Genomic DNA, 17,256 nt, shown 5'->3' on the forward strand with positions numbered 1-17,256 from the left:
AATATACATAAACACGCATGCAAAAACTAGCATTAACTCCAGGAAAATAACTATGTCCCATCTGCTCGATCTCAATGATCAGTTACCAGAGTAATGAACTAATGCTGTCGATGTTCTGAGCTAAATGATTTCTAACCTAGGAATTTATAATTAGCCAAATTATTCATCAAGGATGAAGTTAGAATAAATACATTTTCACAAATGAAAAACATAATAAATTCTACCTTCCACACACCCTTCCTTAAGAAGTTACTTGAAGATACTACTCAACAAAACAGTAAACAAAGAAACTATAAGACATAGGATTCAGGAATTCGTGGAGTGGACTCACTAAAATTTATCTAATTTGAGAGCAGCACCAGAAATAGAACAGGAAAGAAATAGCTCCGGGAGGCAAGACTCCAGTCAGGAAACAGGGATTTTGGAAATTTGCTATCAAAGACAAGAATTTAGACTTTAAGTAGCCAACAAAGATGAAGAAAAAGAAAATTAATAACTTGAACAAAAACCCTGAACCTGAGGGAGAAAAAAACGCTAAACACAATCATATTATCTTAATACTTTATTGTGCAGTGAAAAGTATTTATACTGATAAAAATATAGCACAATTATAGTTTTTCATCTTATAGAATCAACTTTTAGCCAAGGTATAAAAGATTTATTTCTGGTTACAGAATAGAAAATATACGCTTCTGACACACTCAATATGAAAGTAAAGCTTTGGATCATTAAAGTTGGGAGGTAGAAGAGTGGAAAAATAGTGAAAGAAACTGCACAGATATTATACTGTCTATAGTAGATGGTATGGGAATAAAGGTGTAACTGTATTATTTAAATTTATTTAAAATTGTGTTATAACTGCATTGAAAAGATGTGTGAGTGTGGGAGAAATAAATGAGCCAAATCTTCCCTTATATCAGAAAGGAAATAAGTAGGAGATAAGATAATAAATTAACCAATAATATCCACCAGCATAAGTAAAAATAGAAAAAAAAAATTAAGAGCTAAGAGTGACTTAATCTCTCCATTAAAAATTATGAGGAACATTTATATATCTCAATGAGAAAATCTCCTAGATGTTACTAAGTAAAAAAATTCAAGCACACAATTTATACCTAGTATACTACTAATTGCACAAGAAAGAATAAAAAGCATGTATGTGTACGTATGTGTATGTGTTTACACCTGGAATGCCACACGAGACACATTATTTGCTTCATGAGAAGGAAATCAGACGTTTGCAGAACAGGATCAGGAGGCCTTTTAGATTTGGAACCATGTGAATACACAGAATATTCTAAAAAGTAAATACAAATTAAATTTTAAAAATTAAAAATAAGTAATTCTTTCTGAGAAGAATAATTGGGGATAGAAAGAAGTGGACAAGGGACTCCTGGTTTTCATTATAAAACCCTTGGTCAAATTTGATTTTTTAACTCTATCCATCTCTCTCGCTCGCTCTCTGAATTACTGTTTGCCCACTGTTGCCTGCCTGATGAATGCTTGTTTATTCATTTTTCAACATTCTGCTGAAGCAACTTATCTGTGAGTCTTGTCCTGACCCCAGCTAAGCTCTCTGCAGTTAGTCAGTTCTCCTGCGGTATTTCAGAACACCACTCGCCATCACTATCACAGCATTTTTCTTTCATGCTTTATTATTTAATTGTATGCCTGCCTCCTCCGCTACACTGAATGATACTGTAGGTCATTCAGAAATGATGCCTCTTTGTGCCTCTGGAACTTCAGTGGGTTCTTTTGAATGCAGAGCTGCCTGCCTTTTGAACGAACGCTTCCCCTAAGCAGGGGCACTCCTAGAACCCATGAGAGAGCTGAGAGATGTCTGAGAACAGCTAATTTAGATACAGGAACCCCAGCGCAGGTCAGAGAACATACTATACAGCCAGCTCAGGATGGAGGTGGAGGTGGCAGTGGTTCACATTCTGTCTGTCATTCCCATATCGCTGCTTGAGGCATTTGAGGAATAAACTTGTCTACAGTTTGGAGACATAAAATCAATGATTGTAAAAGACAAGTTGCTGAAAAAGAAATGGTGGCTGAGTGGGGAAAGTCAGAAAAGACTCTCATGAAAGAATCACAAGCATAGATTTCATGTATTTGGGAACAAAGATGGGATCAGCACATTTTTACAAGCATCAAAGTTCGGAATTGAGGCCAGGGAGCCACGGTGAGAATACAAATCAAGATTATATTGGTTGAAATGGATTATCAGGACTACAAAGATGGTCAGAGAAAGTTCCTTTAACAAAGTCTGAACTAATTTCATCTACCTTTGAAACAGCAATTTTAGGTTATTGGTCATGAGTAGCCCTCTCCTGGTAGAGACCTTCCTGAGTTCCAACACTCTGGGATCTTACCTCATCAATATTCCCTCTCCATTTTACAATCTCTCCCTTTTCACTGGTTGCTTTTCAAGACCTGTATAAAAAGGCTTGGCTTATTCCATCCTAAAAATGAAGCAGATCTGCCTGCTTCTGATATCCATTGCTAGGGTTTTAAAAAGACTTTTTAACCTTCACTTATGTTTGCTTTCATCACTGCAGTTCTCAACAGACTAGTCAACATGCCCACCTTCATCCAGTCCTTCCTGGGCCCTTTGCAGTCTTGCTCCATACCCTGCCTCTGTGCTTTTGTTCATGGTCTTCCTGATGCTTAGAATGCCCTTCCCTCCTTTCTGTGCCTGATCCAAGTCCACGTGTCCTTTAGTGCTCAAAATGCACCTCTTTCAGGAGCCATCCATCTATGACCAACTCCGTCCCTAACATTTCCACGGCTGCACTTCTACTTCTGCAACCAGACTCAGGGTGGTTTCCCTCCTTGATAGGCGGCTCTGTGGCTCAGGGTAGATGTGTGTGTGTGTGTGTGTGTTGCCCTTGGGTGCAGCTTATAATGCTCACACTCTTTCTTTCTCCTTCCCCAGCATCGGGCTGCAAACTTGAGGAGAGGATCTGGATCTTCATCGTAATTACGTAGCACTAATGCCTAGCATCATTTGTAGGATAAATTGGATAGTAAACCGATGTTTGTTAAACTGATTGAAAAAAATAAACTGCGCCAGCACTGATCTTTCCCTGGACTCCAGTCATGCACTCACAGCTACCCTTTCTGGGAACTGTGCTTAAACACTCAAACTCCAGAGGCAAACTGCTTGGAATCAACCCCAGATCTACCTTGTACTGGTCGTGTCATCTTGACAACTTACTTGAACTCTATGTGCCTCAGTTTCCTTATTTGTAAAATAAAGTTAATAACAATGCATAAGCTTTTTATGAGGATCATATAAGTACATCATTTATAAAGACCTTAGGAAAAGAGATATTAAGCAGTAGTGAGACGATAGTAAGTAGCATAAAAGTGTTAAAATACAATTATGATGAATTGGCTGGTCTACTGCTAGCTCAAATTCCACATATTCCAAATTAAACTCTCAGACCTACTCCTCTGCCTTATTTGATCATAACAATTAAGGAATGTCACCCGTTATGGGTTAAATTATGTCATTACTGCCCCACTTCCCAAATTCATACATTGAAGTCCTAACACCCAGTACCTTAGAATGTGACCTTATTTGGAGACAAACTCTTTGGGGAGGTAATCAGGTTAAAATGAAGTCATTAGGGTGAGCCCTGATCCAAAATGACGGGCATCCTGATAAAAAGGGAAACTTGGACGCACAGACATGCAGGTAGAGAGGACAACATGGGGAGAAGACAGCCGTCCATAAGCCTCCACATACGTCTCCACAGCTGTGAGGCATTAACTTTCTGTCATTTAAGCCACACAGTTAGTGGCATTTTGTTATGAAAGTTCTAGCAAAGGAGTACACCTTTGGTACCCAATGTAAAAACTTCAAAATTTTCTCTTATTCTTCATCTCCTGACCACAGTCTGCCCCAGAGTCACTCTCATTCCATGGTCCTGTGTCCCATAACCAGCAGCTACAGACAGATCATCTCTGTCTGAAAGAGGGTGGTCACTTCCTAAGGCCCCCCACCTGCAGGCACACTCTATAGCAAAAGCCCTGATCCTGTCAGCCCCATTCTAAGCCTAGTGCTTCTGTTTCCTAAAGATAGAGGGATTGTTACCCTGACATTAGAGGGCCCTTGTCATTTGATACAAATCATGTTTCACACAATGTGGGCTGTTGCTCTTCCTTCATGCTTCCTACTGTTAATCCACATCAAACTACTTGCTCTACTCTGAGCATACAATCAGGGCCTGCGCCGCTGCTTATTTTGACATTATTTTCACTTTAGTAAGCAGTTTTGGAGCATCTACTGTGTGTCCGGTACTGTGTTATGTTGTTGAAAAAGTGATCTAGAAGTTACCATTCCTTGAGCATCTACTAGGTCAGGCCCTCTCCCCCAGAAGGTATATTACAGGATATCTCATTAATCTACGTTACACTCTGAATATTTTAAAATCAATATATTATTCTAATTTTACTGATGAAAAAATAGAGGCTCAAAAATGTTAAGTGATTTGCCCACAACATATGACCAGAAAGTGGCTGAGAAGGACTTATCTTTGTCTGCTATATACTACTTTTGTAAATTCCTACCCATGACACAAAGTCCAGCTCAAATACACCTTCTCAATGAAGCTTTCTTTGATCTCCCCAGCCAGAAATGACCACAGATGCTTCCAGCTCATCCACTGCAATTTTAACACTTCGATTCATATTACATATCTCTGTGCACTTGCTCTCAATCTTCTAGAAGATTTTGTTTCTTGAAGGAAACAAACAACTCTTGAAAAATTGGAAATATTCTTTCTATTATGGAAAAATCTAGTGGTTCGATTTATTTGCTAACCATAAAGAGTCAAAGTTTTATATTTGTCCTTAAACTGCATAGCAAAGTTTCCTATTAAAATAAAAAAAAGTGGTATTATTGATAGTTTTCTATAAGTTTTAGTCTTCCTAGTGATTTATATTCTCGTCAAGCTTTTTGATAACAATTATATTACAGAGTGTCAAAGAACTTCTAACACATTCCTAATTTGGAGGCTTTATGGCAGTACTTTGGGAACTAACAGGAGCATAATGGCAAAGTGAGGAAAAAAGTATTAATCACATAAAGTCACCGAAATTAAAAACATTAACAATACAACCCATGTGAAAGTATGCAATGCCATGACCAGGTCTATCACTATATAAAATTAACAACTTGAAGTAAGGCAAAAATGACCTCACAATAATCCTTTGCAAGGCAGAAAACAGCAGGCATTTTAGAACATGGCGATGTTACACCAATCGCTAGAAAGTCTGAATTGTATTTTTACAAAGTTTCAGAGCTTCTACCCAAACGAACAGATGCAATTAAAAATTTGAGCATGCAGCATCTAAAATGTACAATGTTCATCAATTTGTAGCGTTTCAGACAGTCTAAATTATTTATCTTGGTACAGGGTTCACAGAGAAGTAAGCCAGCTATATGTTTTTGTAAAAGTAATCATGTTTAGGCAATAATATCTTGATTCAAGTAAATCTTTTCTCAGAAGCAAAATTTTAACTTGCAAAATTAGAGAGCCATGTACTTGTGAATTCATTCTTGAACTTGCTAGATTCATTTAGGCCGACAGCACTTTTAAAATCCCTTAAGACCTCTTAAAACGGTCCTGGCTATGTGCCTAAACATATATAAATACAAACATTCTCAGCAATTAACTGGACAGTAAGGGGTAAATGAGATGAGCAAGGAATTCATTGTGCTACCTTCATTAGTGTTAATGAGAGTTGTGTAGTTAATTCCCTCACACTGCTCTTAATTTTCATCTCCTCTGTGGGGTCTACTCTGAATCATTTAATTTTTCCACCCTAGCCGTACCCCATGAAAATTTTTACTCACCTCAGTAATGAAGGATTTGGCCGTGGCAGGATTCATAACAAGGATGGCTCGCCTAAGAGTGTCTCGATAGCGATTCAATTCCTCTATTCTCATGGTATCAAAGAGAGTCGTGATCATTTTATTGATATTGTTTTCTACCTTCTGAAGTGCAACATCCATCCCCTGCTGAGATACTTTGTCCAAAAACTCTTGTATTCCACGGATATCTAGAAACATCAAAAGCCCAACAAAATGCGAATTACAGCACAGAAGGGAGACAAAAGCTATTTCACTTATATCTGAATAGTTTAGTGTCCAACATTGCAGGCTGTCTGAAATTATTAACTGAGTAGCTGATGAAACTACCAAATATGTTTAAGGTTTTGCATGATTTAATACATTTACATGAAAAATGTAGGAATTATTATTTTACAAATGGATTTCTTTCTATCCACATAGATTCTAAATTATCTCAACACTGGAAATGTTGGAACAAGATAGAAGGTGGTGGTTGGGGGGAAGCCTCACTTCCCTAAAGCAAAACATAAGAAGGAGAGTACATTCCCTAATTTCCTTAGCATTAAAGAGCATTAACCCGAAGTAAAACATGAATATCACTGATGACAGATGAATCTGAATCAAGATAATCAACATTTCTTAATATAGACAACAGTATCAATAAACTTGACATTTATAACCTAGTTAGAAAGAAAATTTTGAAAGGTTATATACAAAGGGTCTCAGGTCACTTAAACCACAAATAAAATAGCTGTATTTTTGCCTATTTTATGAGTATTTACACCTTAGCACAAATCTGAAAAACTTAGTAGGAGAGTTTTCTTTTCAAGAGTATGGATAAAGTACTTTACCTTTAAAACATAAATTGTCAAAACATATTTCAGCATTTTAGAAAATGGTTAAGCAACATTTCTGATGTATGATGATTAGCAAAATATTCACATATCTATTCCAAAATAATCAAAGTTCTGAAAAGTTATCAAATGAAAGTCCAGTGTCCACTTTACATTTAAATAAGAAAAGTAAAATTCAATCTAAATAAAATGTTTACCAATTTGTACTTTGATGTGTATTTAAGTAACAATAAGCATCTGAAACGTTACAAACATTTCTACCTAGTACCACATTTGTTGTTTATAAAAGAAGTTATCTGAAATAAATATAATTAGAAGATAATCCTGACACAATATAATCTTCATATAGCAGATTTGCTTTTCCCATATCATAAATTATGTTTTCCATTATACATCATAAAATGTTTTAAGGAAAAAAAATTGGAAAAAGATAAGAAATGGGATTGTAGAGAACTTACTATGAATAGATATCTCAAAATCTCTAATTGTGTGTGACCATATGCATGTAAAAGTTGCTTCTCAATGGCAACAATTAATTTTTGTATTTTTCAATACATTAATAATTGAAAGCAATAGATAATCCCATAGAACAAGAAAACAGACACAAATTTGGAAATTGACATTTACTCAGAAAAAAAGTAACTGAGTAAAAAAAGGGACAAAAATCTTATATTTTACAAGGTTACAAATTAATTTTTTTTAAAAAGAAAACCTTTGCTTTCTTTTCTGATTGCTTTTATTTTAAAACAATTACTGTAAATATGATATGTTTAGTTGTCTGGTGACTCTCAAAATCTTTGTAATATATATCCTGTATAAACTCTACTTTACATTTCTTATTCTAATTTTATTATAAACCCAGGATGTTAGTTAGGATCAAAGCAGGTTAAAACAACAAAAGCCTCAGCTAAAGCAGAGCATGACATACAAAAGCTGAAATAATCAAAGTATTAAGTATTTATTCAATATTGAATTCAGAAAGTACATAAGGGTGTAAGACCATCAAGTATATCAGCAAATACCCATCTCTGCATTGAGACAATAAATAAATAAACTTATAAACACAAATCACACTGAATGCTTGGAAGGAAACAGTAAAGGTGCTTTGGTGGAGGATAATACGGTGGGGAGGAGGATTTATTTTAGCTAGAATACTCCAGGAAGATTTCTCTGGTAAACTTGTATTTAAACTGTGTTCTAAAGGATGAGAAAACATTACCCAGGCAAAGAGATAGGGAGAGAAGACAACAGCTCAGAAAACGACCCAAGGCAGTGAACAGCTTGTGTTTGAAGAATTTATGGGATCCAGTTTGGTTGCAGTCTAGCTAGTCAGAGGTGAAGCTGAATAGAACGGCAGGGTCAGACTGTGTAGACCACTGTGAGACACACAAAGAGGTTTTGATTTTATTCTAAATACAGTTTTAATAGATTTAAAGTTTTAGCTAGAGGATCTGCCTTAACTGGATGACTGTTTATGTGAGCAGAAGGAAAAGCAGTTTAAGCCTGGAAGTGACTAGGTTTGATTGTATGATTCAAATGGAGCTGGTCAATTAATTTCCCTTGATTTAAAACAGTATGACTTTTTTTTAGCTTTTATTTTTGATCAGAAGTATTAATAACATGTATGCTGTTATTTGGTCAGAAAAGTTATGTTACATAAGATCACTATTACCTCTTTAGAGCCTCTTTACTCTGGTCACTTCCTAGATATGTGATTGTGTAATTTTCTGAAAATTTTTCCTGATCTGTAAATGAAGATATATTTATCTTATAGAAGTCTTCAATGATTAAATTAATGAGGTTTTGTGTGTGTGTGTGTGTGTGTGTGTGTGTGTGTACAAAATCCAGTGTAGGGTCTACTATTAACATTATTATTGTTAATAATTGTACACAACTGTTTCTTAAGAAACCAACCCTCCACCCCACCAATAGGGGGAGCCAAATCTACTAATGGCTGCTACCCAAAATAGAGACAGCAGGCCTTTGGTTTTGTTAATTGAACATGAACATAATTAATCATCACAGTCATTAGCTTCATCATCTGTATGCTGACGAGCTGGCAGTCAATGAGCTAAGTTCCACGTGTTACAGAAATAAAAAAGACGTGGTGCCTGGCCTCAAGGAACTTCCAAGTCAGTGGGTGTGACTAGGTGTTATTTACTGATAACAAAAAGCAAAAAAGGAGTTTTGGTAGTTACCAGTAATTATTAATTCTACTGACCAGATAATTACATGTTATAACAGCAAGTGGTGGAGGCTCATTAGCTGAGTTATTAAGCATAAGATTGGGAGGAAAAGTCATTTTTTCCTAGGCACTATAAAGGAATTTGTGGTAGGCAAAATAATGGTCTTTCAAAAATGACTGCATCCTAATCCCTGTAATCTGTGAATATGTTAGGTTATATAGCAAAGATGAATTAAGGCCGCAGATAGAATCACAGTTGTATTTAATTAGCTGACCTTAAAATAGGGAGACTATCTCATATTATTTGGGAGAGTCCAGTGTAATCACATAATATTTAAAATTGGAAGAGAGTGGCAGAAGAAGAGAGCCAAAGGGAGATCTGACTCCTTGAAGAATGGGTTAAGACTTTCTGAACCTTCAGAGAGATGCACAGTTGCTGGCTTTGAAGATGAGGAAGGGGATCCCCAGTGAAGAAAGGGGAGTGATCTCTAGAAGCTGGAAAGTGCAAGGAAATGGATTCTTTCCTAGAGCCACTAGAAAAGAGGATGGCCTTGCCAATACTTTGATTTTAGCCCGTTGAGATCCCAGTTCAGATTTCTGACCTACAGAACTATAAAATAATAACTTGTGTTGTTTAAGCCTCTGTATTTTTAAAATTTATTTTATTTTTATAGACTTAGGGGATACAAGCCCAGTTTTTTTACAGGAATATAGTACGTATTGGTGAAGTTAGGGCTTTTACTGCAACTAACCCCCAAACAGTGTACACTGTACCCATTGAGTAATTTTTCATCCCTCATCCCCTCCCGCCCTCTCACCCTTCTGAGTCTCCAGTGTCTATTATTCCACTCTCTATATTCATGTGTAAACATTTAGCTTCCATTTATACGTGAAAACATGAAGTATTTGATGTTGTGTTTTTGAGATTTTTCACTTAAGATCTTGTCCTCTAATCTCATCCATGTTGCTGCAAAAGACATGATTCCATTCTTTCTTATGGCTGGGTAGTATAAATTGGTGACAATTTGTTAATACCAGCAATATAAACTAATATAGAACTATACATTAATTAGCATATTGTCACTGCTCTTAGTGACTTTTCCTATCCAGATGGTATAAGAGGGTAAGGTATAGATATTCACATGTTAATTATAAGTATGACATTTTGTTTAAATAGAGGAACATTTTAAATAAACATATCAAGGAATATAACGAACATTTAATACCTTTCCTTATAACTTTTAATTGTTTTCATTTACTATTTAGTCAAATTCTAGCTGTCCTTCAGGACCCAGAAAAGCATGCTAAGCTGTAGAAGGTTGGGTTCCCAGGGAAGCCGACTCTGCAATGGAGATCAGAGAACTGGGAGGATATTAAGGGTAACACTCATACTAAGGGAAGGGAGCAAGAAAGAACCAGCAGAGGGAGACGTGGGGCTGTGATGCAGTCTCAGGAAAGGCAGAGGGATGGTCTTCAGAGTTATCCCAAGTTAGGGCTAGTGGAAGAAGGAACTTTACAACCCTGCATCGACTTTGGTTCCCCTCAGCTGAGGGCAATTCCTAGAGACGGTAGTCAGTGCCCAGTGCCCAACTGTCAGCAGTTGGGAGAATATGTCCTTCAATTTTGAAGGGGGATTTGAGTCGCACAGGACTGAGTCCATTTTGAAGTTTTCCTTATTTTATGGAATCAAAGGCTATTGTTTTGGTTTTTGACAAGGTAATTTGACTTGAAAAGCCTTTATAAGTCATTTCTAGGCCACCTTTCCATCTTTCGTTTACAAAGAATCTTTTTATCTGCGGGTAAACACACTGCATTTGATGTCAGAAAACCAGGTCTGGATTCTTATTTAGCTGCCTATGTAGACCTCTGAACTGGGAATCCATTTCAGTTGATGTCTTTTGTTTTTATCTTCCCAATATTTCTTCTCCTTTATTTAAATAACAACATGCCATTTTTCATTTAAGAAATGAACCTGCACCCATTCCTTGTGTCCCACATGCCCCCAGCCCTCTGCAGTGTATGTATTACCAGATATTCATGTGTCCTGTGCTGGTCAGTTTCAGCTCTCCATGTTCTTGGCCTAAGTAATTTGTTCACGGATAGTCACAGGACTCAAGCAGGGACTGAAATTTGATATACGGATAATATAAAAGGAATGGTCTTTCTTTTGTATCACAAGTTGTAATGATGTGGTTTTGGGGTTACAAGAGCCAGCACATCCAATGAGAAAGTAGCTGAAGTGAAGCAGAGACAAGCCAGTTACTCCCTAGACTTTCCAACTACATGTGTCAATTAAAAAAAAAAAAAAAAGGCTAGTTTGAAGTGAGCTTTTGCCAATTACAAGAGAAAAGGTCTTGACTAATACATATTTTTTTTTAAAACATCTGGTAATTTGGTGATGAAGGTGAAGGTATAGTTCCTATCCTTGAGATGCTTCAGTTTGCTGGAGGGAATGAACATTTAAACAGGAAATTATATTTCAATGTGATAATGCCACTAAAGGCAATGCAACAAAAAAAAAAAATGGAAGCATAAGGAAAATAATAACTATCCACAATTTATCTGTGCAAAAAATATTATTTCACCTAATTACTGGGTTGTTCTGATAAAAGAATTACAGTGTGTGAAGTATTAAAGTAGTTTGTAAACTGCAAATTTCTATTCAATGTACATTTTCATTATCAAGACTTTATTAACTCCAGTCAAAAGTCCTATCTGTTCTTAATTTTCTTCTGCTACCTCCTTTTCTATGGGAAAAATGGAAAATGGAAGAAAATCTTGATAAGAACTAAAAGTTGATCTCTGTAATATTCTCAGACCTTGACGGTCTAGCATCCATTTCTCTGATATCTGAATTGTGTTGCCTACTTAGGCCAGCTTCCCACAATAAGCCTCCAAGACATAGTAGCTGATTGAAGCTTAATGATTCATTTTATTAAATCATGTAAAATAATGACTTTATTACAATCTCTGAAGTCAGATTACTTTTAATCTCTCTACTAAAAATAGTTTATATTAAAGTACATTAGGGTAAAAAAATCCCAGGAAATATTAGATTTAATGTATAAACATATTTCTAAACTGACCCCAAGAAAGACTTTGAATCAGAAATATGACACCCTACCGTTCATTCCACACCAGTGATCAGCATCCATATAGGTCCCTTTCTGAACTGAGTCTTAGCTTACTATGTGCCAAGCACGGTGACAAGTACTTGGAACAGAATATTGAGCAAAACAAAAACAGCCCCTGCCCTCATGGAGTAGCGTATTATGTATACCATCTGATGATAACACAGATCCTATTACAGAGAGAGGAATCTTGTAATACTACTCATTTTCCAAACTACACTTGAAATTTAACTACATTTAGTAGTATTCTCTTGACTATTTCAAATAGTAATTCATAATTTGATCATTGTCTTCACCTTTACAATATTGAATTCAATATGAAAAGAGATCTGTCACTAAGTTTTTGTGTCTGATTTGTTCCTCTACTCATCTCTTCCTCCTCTATATAGATTAGGAACATTTAATCATTTTGATAGCATCAAACATTGAAGATCTCACTTGGAGCAGGAAGACTTCAGCACTGTATTCAGCTAATATTGGTGTTTCTGAAATAATGACAGAATGTCATCCTTAAAAAATTAATATTTAGAATCTTGTGAGTTTTTTAAGAGAAAAAGGAGTATGTCATACCACTGCATACATGAAATACCTCATTGAGTTGAATGGATTTTCCCAACATATGGATAGCAAAGCATACTCTATAAATGACTTACTTACTTCATGAGAACATAAGGTTTCTAATCATTGGGCAATTTTAAAAATTTTGCTTAGGAGAACCCTCACTTCAAAAAGAATTAGGAGTAATTTACCGAGTATTTTTTGGCATTTTTGCTTTATTTTTTACTTTGTATTTACAAAATAAAGATAATAATACACTGTATTAGATTTTGAGGTGACACAGTCTAGTAATACTGGCCCATCACTGAGATTTTCTATTTGATGAGAACTTGTGATTTGAACATGAGATCACAGTATTTCAGTATGAAAGGCATCTTTCCAGGGATGTTTATCAATATTTGTTAAGGACATTTTACTGATGAATAAATCCAAAGTAGTAGAATACACTTTTTTTTTTTTTTAAAATCTACTTGACATCATATATACCAATGCAAAGGAAATAGTTCAAAAAGATGTTTGGATTAATTATATGCTTATTGGTGCTCATTGAAGTAAATGAGAGAACTGAAAGCTGGAAAGTAGCCAAATGAGTACTAAACAGCTTTAAGACTGTCTAGAGAGAAAGTCAGTAATATTATAGTCATCAGACATTTGAAAACACTCTCAGGGTAATCATAAACATTTGCAATCAATTAAGAAGAATGTGTCCATTTCATGGGCCTTGATTAAACCTACTTCAAGAATACATGGAACAAATGTTGTGGTTCCTAGAAATGCATTCATGAGGATGGTCATTTAATGTTCATTTCAAAAGGGTCTCTCATGTGGCAATTAAATTGTAAGGAAAGGGTAATACACTGAATGATGTTGCTTAAGTGCCTCAGATCATTTGCCTATGTACTGACTCTTAATTTGAGATCAGTAAATCAATGTTTTCAGTATGCAGATGAGCCCATAAATAACCCACTCATTAATCCCTGAAGTTGAATTTTTCTTTGTTTTTGTGTACATGGGTGGCAAGAAGTGTATTTGTCTACCTCGTATATTTGATTTAGTCATTTCCGTGCTAAGATAGCTTATTGCATCAACACTTATTATACACACTTAGGTTTCTGATTTTCAGAAACAGTTTAATAAATTACAGTGGAGATTTACATATGGTCAAAAATCTTGCTGTAGAATAGAAATACTATCCTGAAACTATAAGAAAAAATGTTAGAAAGACCATGCCATAAAATAATTTTTAGCTGTTCAAAACAAAATCAAACGAACAAATTCAAATTAAACTTAGTATATGTTTTAAAAGCTATTTTAAAATGTTGAATTATAATGAAAAAATTTATAATTTCCTTAATTTTTCCTTAAAAGCAAGGTTTCCTTAAAAGGAAGTGTGTGTGTCTACATATGCCTACCCTTCATCTCTCCAGCAAAGGGTCCCATGTGACTCAGGCTGGTGACTTAGAACCCTCCATATCCCTGATCAGCAAACGACCTGAACAGGGTGTGAGATTTGACATATGGATATACATCCATATGTATGATATATAACATGAAATACAGACAAAAGAAGAGAAAATATCTTTCTTTAGTACAATAATCTGTCAGGATATGCTTGAGGTCACCACTGTCTGCTTATTGTCTGAGAATAAAGCCAACACATGAATTGAGCTAGAGATGAGGGTATGGTAAGGGAGTAACTACTTTCAATAAGTTTATGTCTCTATGTAATTACTGTAATGAACTGCTTAGCAGCTCTCAGTCCTTGTAGTGTACCTCCAGTCTCCACAACTGGTTCTATCCCAATAGATCTCCCAATATAAGGCTGTGGAACCAACATCGTTCTTAGGTAAGGAAAATTAAAGAATTCTAGTAGCTCATTTGATGAGGAGTACATCAACCTTATTGTTTGTCTCATTCTAGTAAATTGGTTCTGCCCAGTTCTCTCAGCCCTGAAATTCATTTTTTATCACATCAATACTCTCAGAATGGAATCCTTCTAGTAATCTATCTGCTATTTTTGTATTCTCAGGACCACCTCCTCTTGTAACTTTCTGGTTTCTGTATTATTCCAGTTGCAAGACTCCTTGATTCTGGAATCTAGCCATTGGCTGGTTCATCCATCTAATTCCTTGCTTAGCCCTCTCTGGTAGTGTATCTGCCTGGACTACTGCCAACTGCCTCTCATGAGCCTCTTTCAATACTATAACCCACCTAATTGACTGCACTTCCTCTTGGAAAGCATTTGGTTGAAAGCATAAATATCATTCTAAGCAAATAGAGGATAATGCAAAATTGGAAGGTTTGGTCAATATAATGAGTAACACAATAAAAATATAACATTAAATTGAAAAATTTAAGCAGAAATTATGAGAAAACACAAAAATGTACAAGTATTTTGTATTTTGCTAAAGAGAGGTAAAGTTCTCGACTCTCTATAGTGACAAGACAACATGTGGCATATTGTGTGATCTGTAAATGTGTGAGGTGTTTGATATGGAGAGATTGAAAAACTAGGATAGGGATAACAGCATTTATAAAGGTGGAATATCTGAAACACACAAGGTGAAAATGGCAAATTTCTTGCAGTGTTTAGGCAGAAGAGTAGGATGAGTTCAGGGAGGCACATTCATTTTCCTTACTTATTGATTAATGATTATGTTAGGTAGATAGTTAGGATTTCTGGCTCTTTTAGGGATAAGGGTGCCCTGCTTTGATGCTGCCTTGACCAATTGCTCCACCTTGGAAGGATAATGGCAGGCTGTCCGTTGTGGTGCTGCCCCACCGTTACTCCTATCAAACTGCTACAGTTGGGGAAGAAGGGAATGCCTTACCAGTCTTGGAATTCCCCAGCCCAGGCACACTAGGATTTGGAAAGTGACCTAGAGTAATGTAACGGTAATTATTATGTCAGTAGCTTAAATCTACATTGTGATTTACCTTCTCCTCTTCCCCCTGAGCTGGGGGGGGCTGCTCCTACAACCTTCAGAACACCTCTTAATCATCTGGTAACATCCCACACCTCCCGAAAGCCCTTCCCTGGAATAGGCCAATAAAAGGAAACAACTTGAGAATTCCCAGAGAGAGAGTCCTTTAGTAAGTTAAGTCAGTGAGTCAGTCTGTCTCTCTTCATTTGCAGAGACAGACCTGTTTCCTTTTATAATATAAAGCTATTCCTGTGAAACTGCTTCCTGCTTGTGGTCACTCCAGCACACCGGCCCTGCTTGTGATTTTTTTCCCAAGCAAGGAGCCAAAGAACCAGGATAACAGTCCACCAAGAGGCTGGACCTGACACGTTTGTGTGTCTGATCATTCTTAAGCCAAGAACAACACACCAAGAACTGAGAGCAGACTGCCACCCTGACATTTATAAGTAAAAGAGATTACATATTTCATATTATTCCAGAAAATGGCTTTTTGTCCAATGTATGTGTTTTTAGATTCATATAAACAAATGCTTTTTGACAACTAGAAATGTCCAATGTCCAAAAGTGAAATAAGCTCCTTCAAAAAGTAGTGTTCTGTATCCCTTAGAGTCTTCTGGAAGGGCCATATGGAAGAAGAGACCCTTTGATTTTTGTTGTTTTCAGATGCCTCATCAAGGAGCCAAGCTGGATTATCAGAATCACTTACAAAGTCTTAAAAATATATATGTGGCTTGCCTACCTTACAAAAATTCTGATTCCAAGTTTCTGGGATGGGGCCCAGGTATTCCAATGACTAAAAAGCTTTTCTAGTCATTCTAAAATACTTTGAAATTTGGGTTCTAGGTGTCTACCAAAATAAATTCTGACCTTTCGTTTGTGACTCCAGAATTTCTAAATGATCATGACTCAAACTGTTCTGACTTTGTTGGATATAGCACTTATCCAGTCTTGGGGATAGAAGAGAATATGGCCAGTTCAGCTGTTTGGTAGGGGTTCTTAATGGGGGAAGGAAACTAGCATGACATTGTGGGTATGTCTCTTTGTATTATTTTAATATGCTGTTGTTGCTTCTTACATTGAGTATATAATAGGGATTAGTGTGTTTATGCTTCTACTTTTCTGTTTCATGAATGCTCAAGGAGGTTCTCCTTATCAGGAAGAAGCTCACGTAGAGAAATGCTAGTGAAGTGGGACAGACTCCTCTGCAGTTTACCTTCAGAATTTAGTGTTAGTGCCTCTCTCCTCTGGTAACCAGAGTTTCCAATGTGTAAATTACGTACTGTTGGTTGATAAGTCAAAGCTCCAGTCTCAATAGCCCTGATTGCAGTATTATCACACCTCCACCCACAGAAGCAGCTGAGAAACCCTGACAAAATTCAGGAACACCCTCACCAATAAGGTTTCTTTTGAGTAGATTTACAATTTTCAATCCCTGCTGCAATTAAAGAAAAGACTGCAGTCTCTTCTCCTCTGCCTCAAAAGAGAGGCTCTGCACTTTATTGGACTCTTTACGTATTTCCAATCCTGTGTCTGATGACTATGCCAGTTGGCTGCAGACGGAGGCAGCCTCCTTCCAGAGACTCACCTTGGGATTTTGTTCTTGTTGCTCCCCTGACATGGCTACCGGGTACACCCATTTTGAAAAGCAGCTATTAGCTTTCTATTGGATTATTACCAATAGTATTTAGCTTTCTATTGGATTATTACCAATACCTGAAAGCCTGATCCATGAATGGCCTCA

General features: G+C 36.4%; 1 protein-coding gene across 2 annotated transcripts in view; it reads right to left on the reverse strand.

Moving 5' to 3' along the window:
* GRID2 (glutamate ionotropic receptor delta type subunit 2) overlaps nucleotides 1-17,256 on the reverse strand; it is a 1,124,557-nt gene that overhangs the window by 500,409 nt on the left and 606,892 nt on the right. For both annotated transcript variants that reach the window (XM_069485505.1, XM_069485506.1), the window contains one exon: nucleotides 5,867-6,072. In XM_069485505.1, coding sequence (XP_069341606.1) covers nucleotides 5,867-6,072 — 206 coding nt within the window. The remainder of the gene's footprint in view (nucleotides 1-5,866; nucleotides 6,073-17,256) is intronic.

The sequence above is a fragment of the Eulemur rufifrons genome, chromosome 13 (assembly GCF_041146395.1).
Source record: "Eulemur rufifrons isolate Redbay chromosome 13, OSU_ERuf_1, whole genome shotgun sequence".
Taxonomy (NCBI): Eukaryota; Metazoa; Chordata; class Mammalia; order Primates; family Lemuridae; genus Eulemur; species Eulemur rufifrons.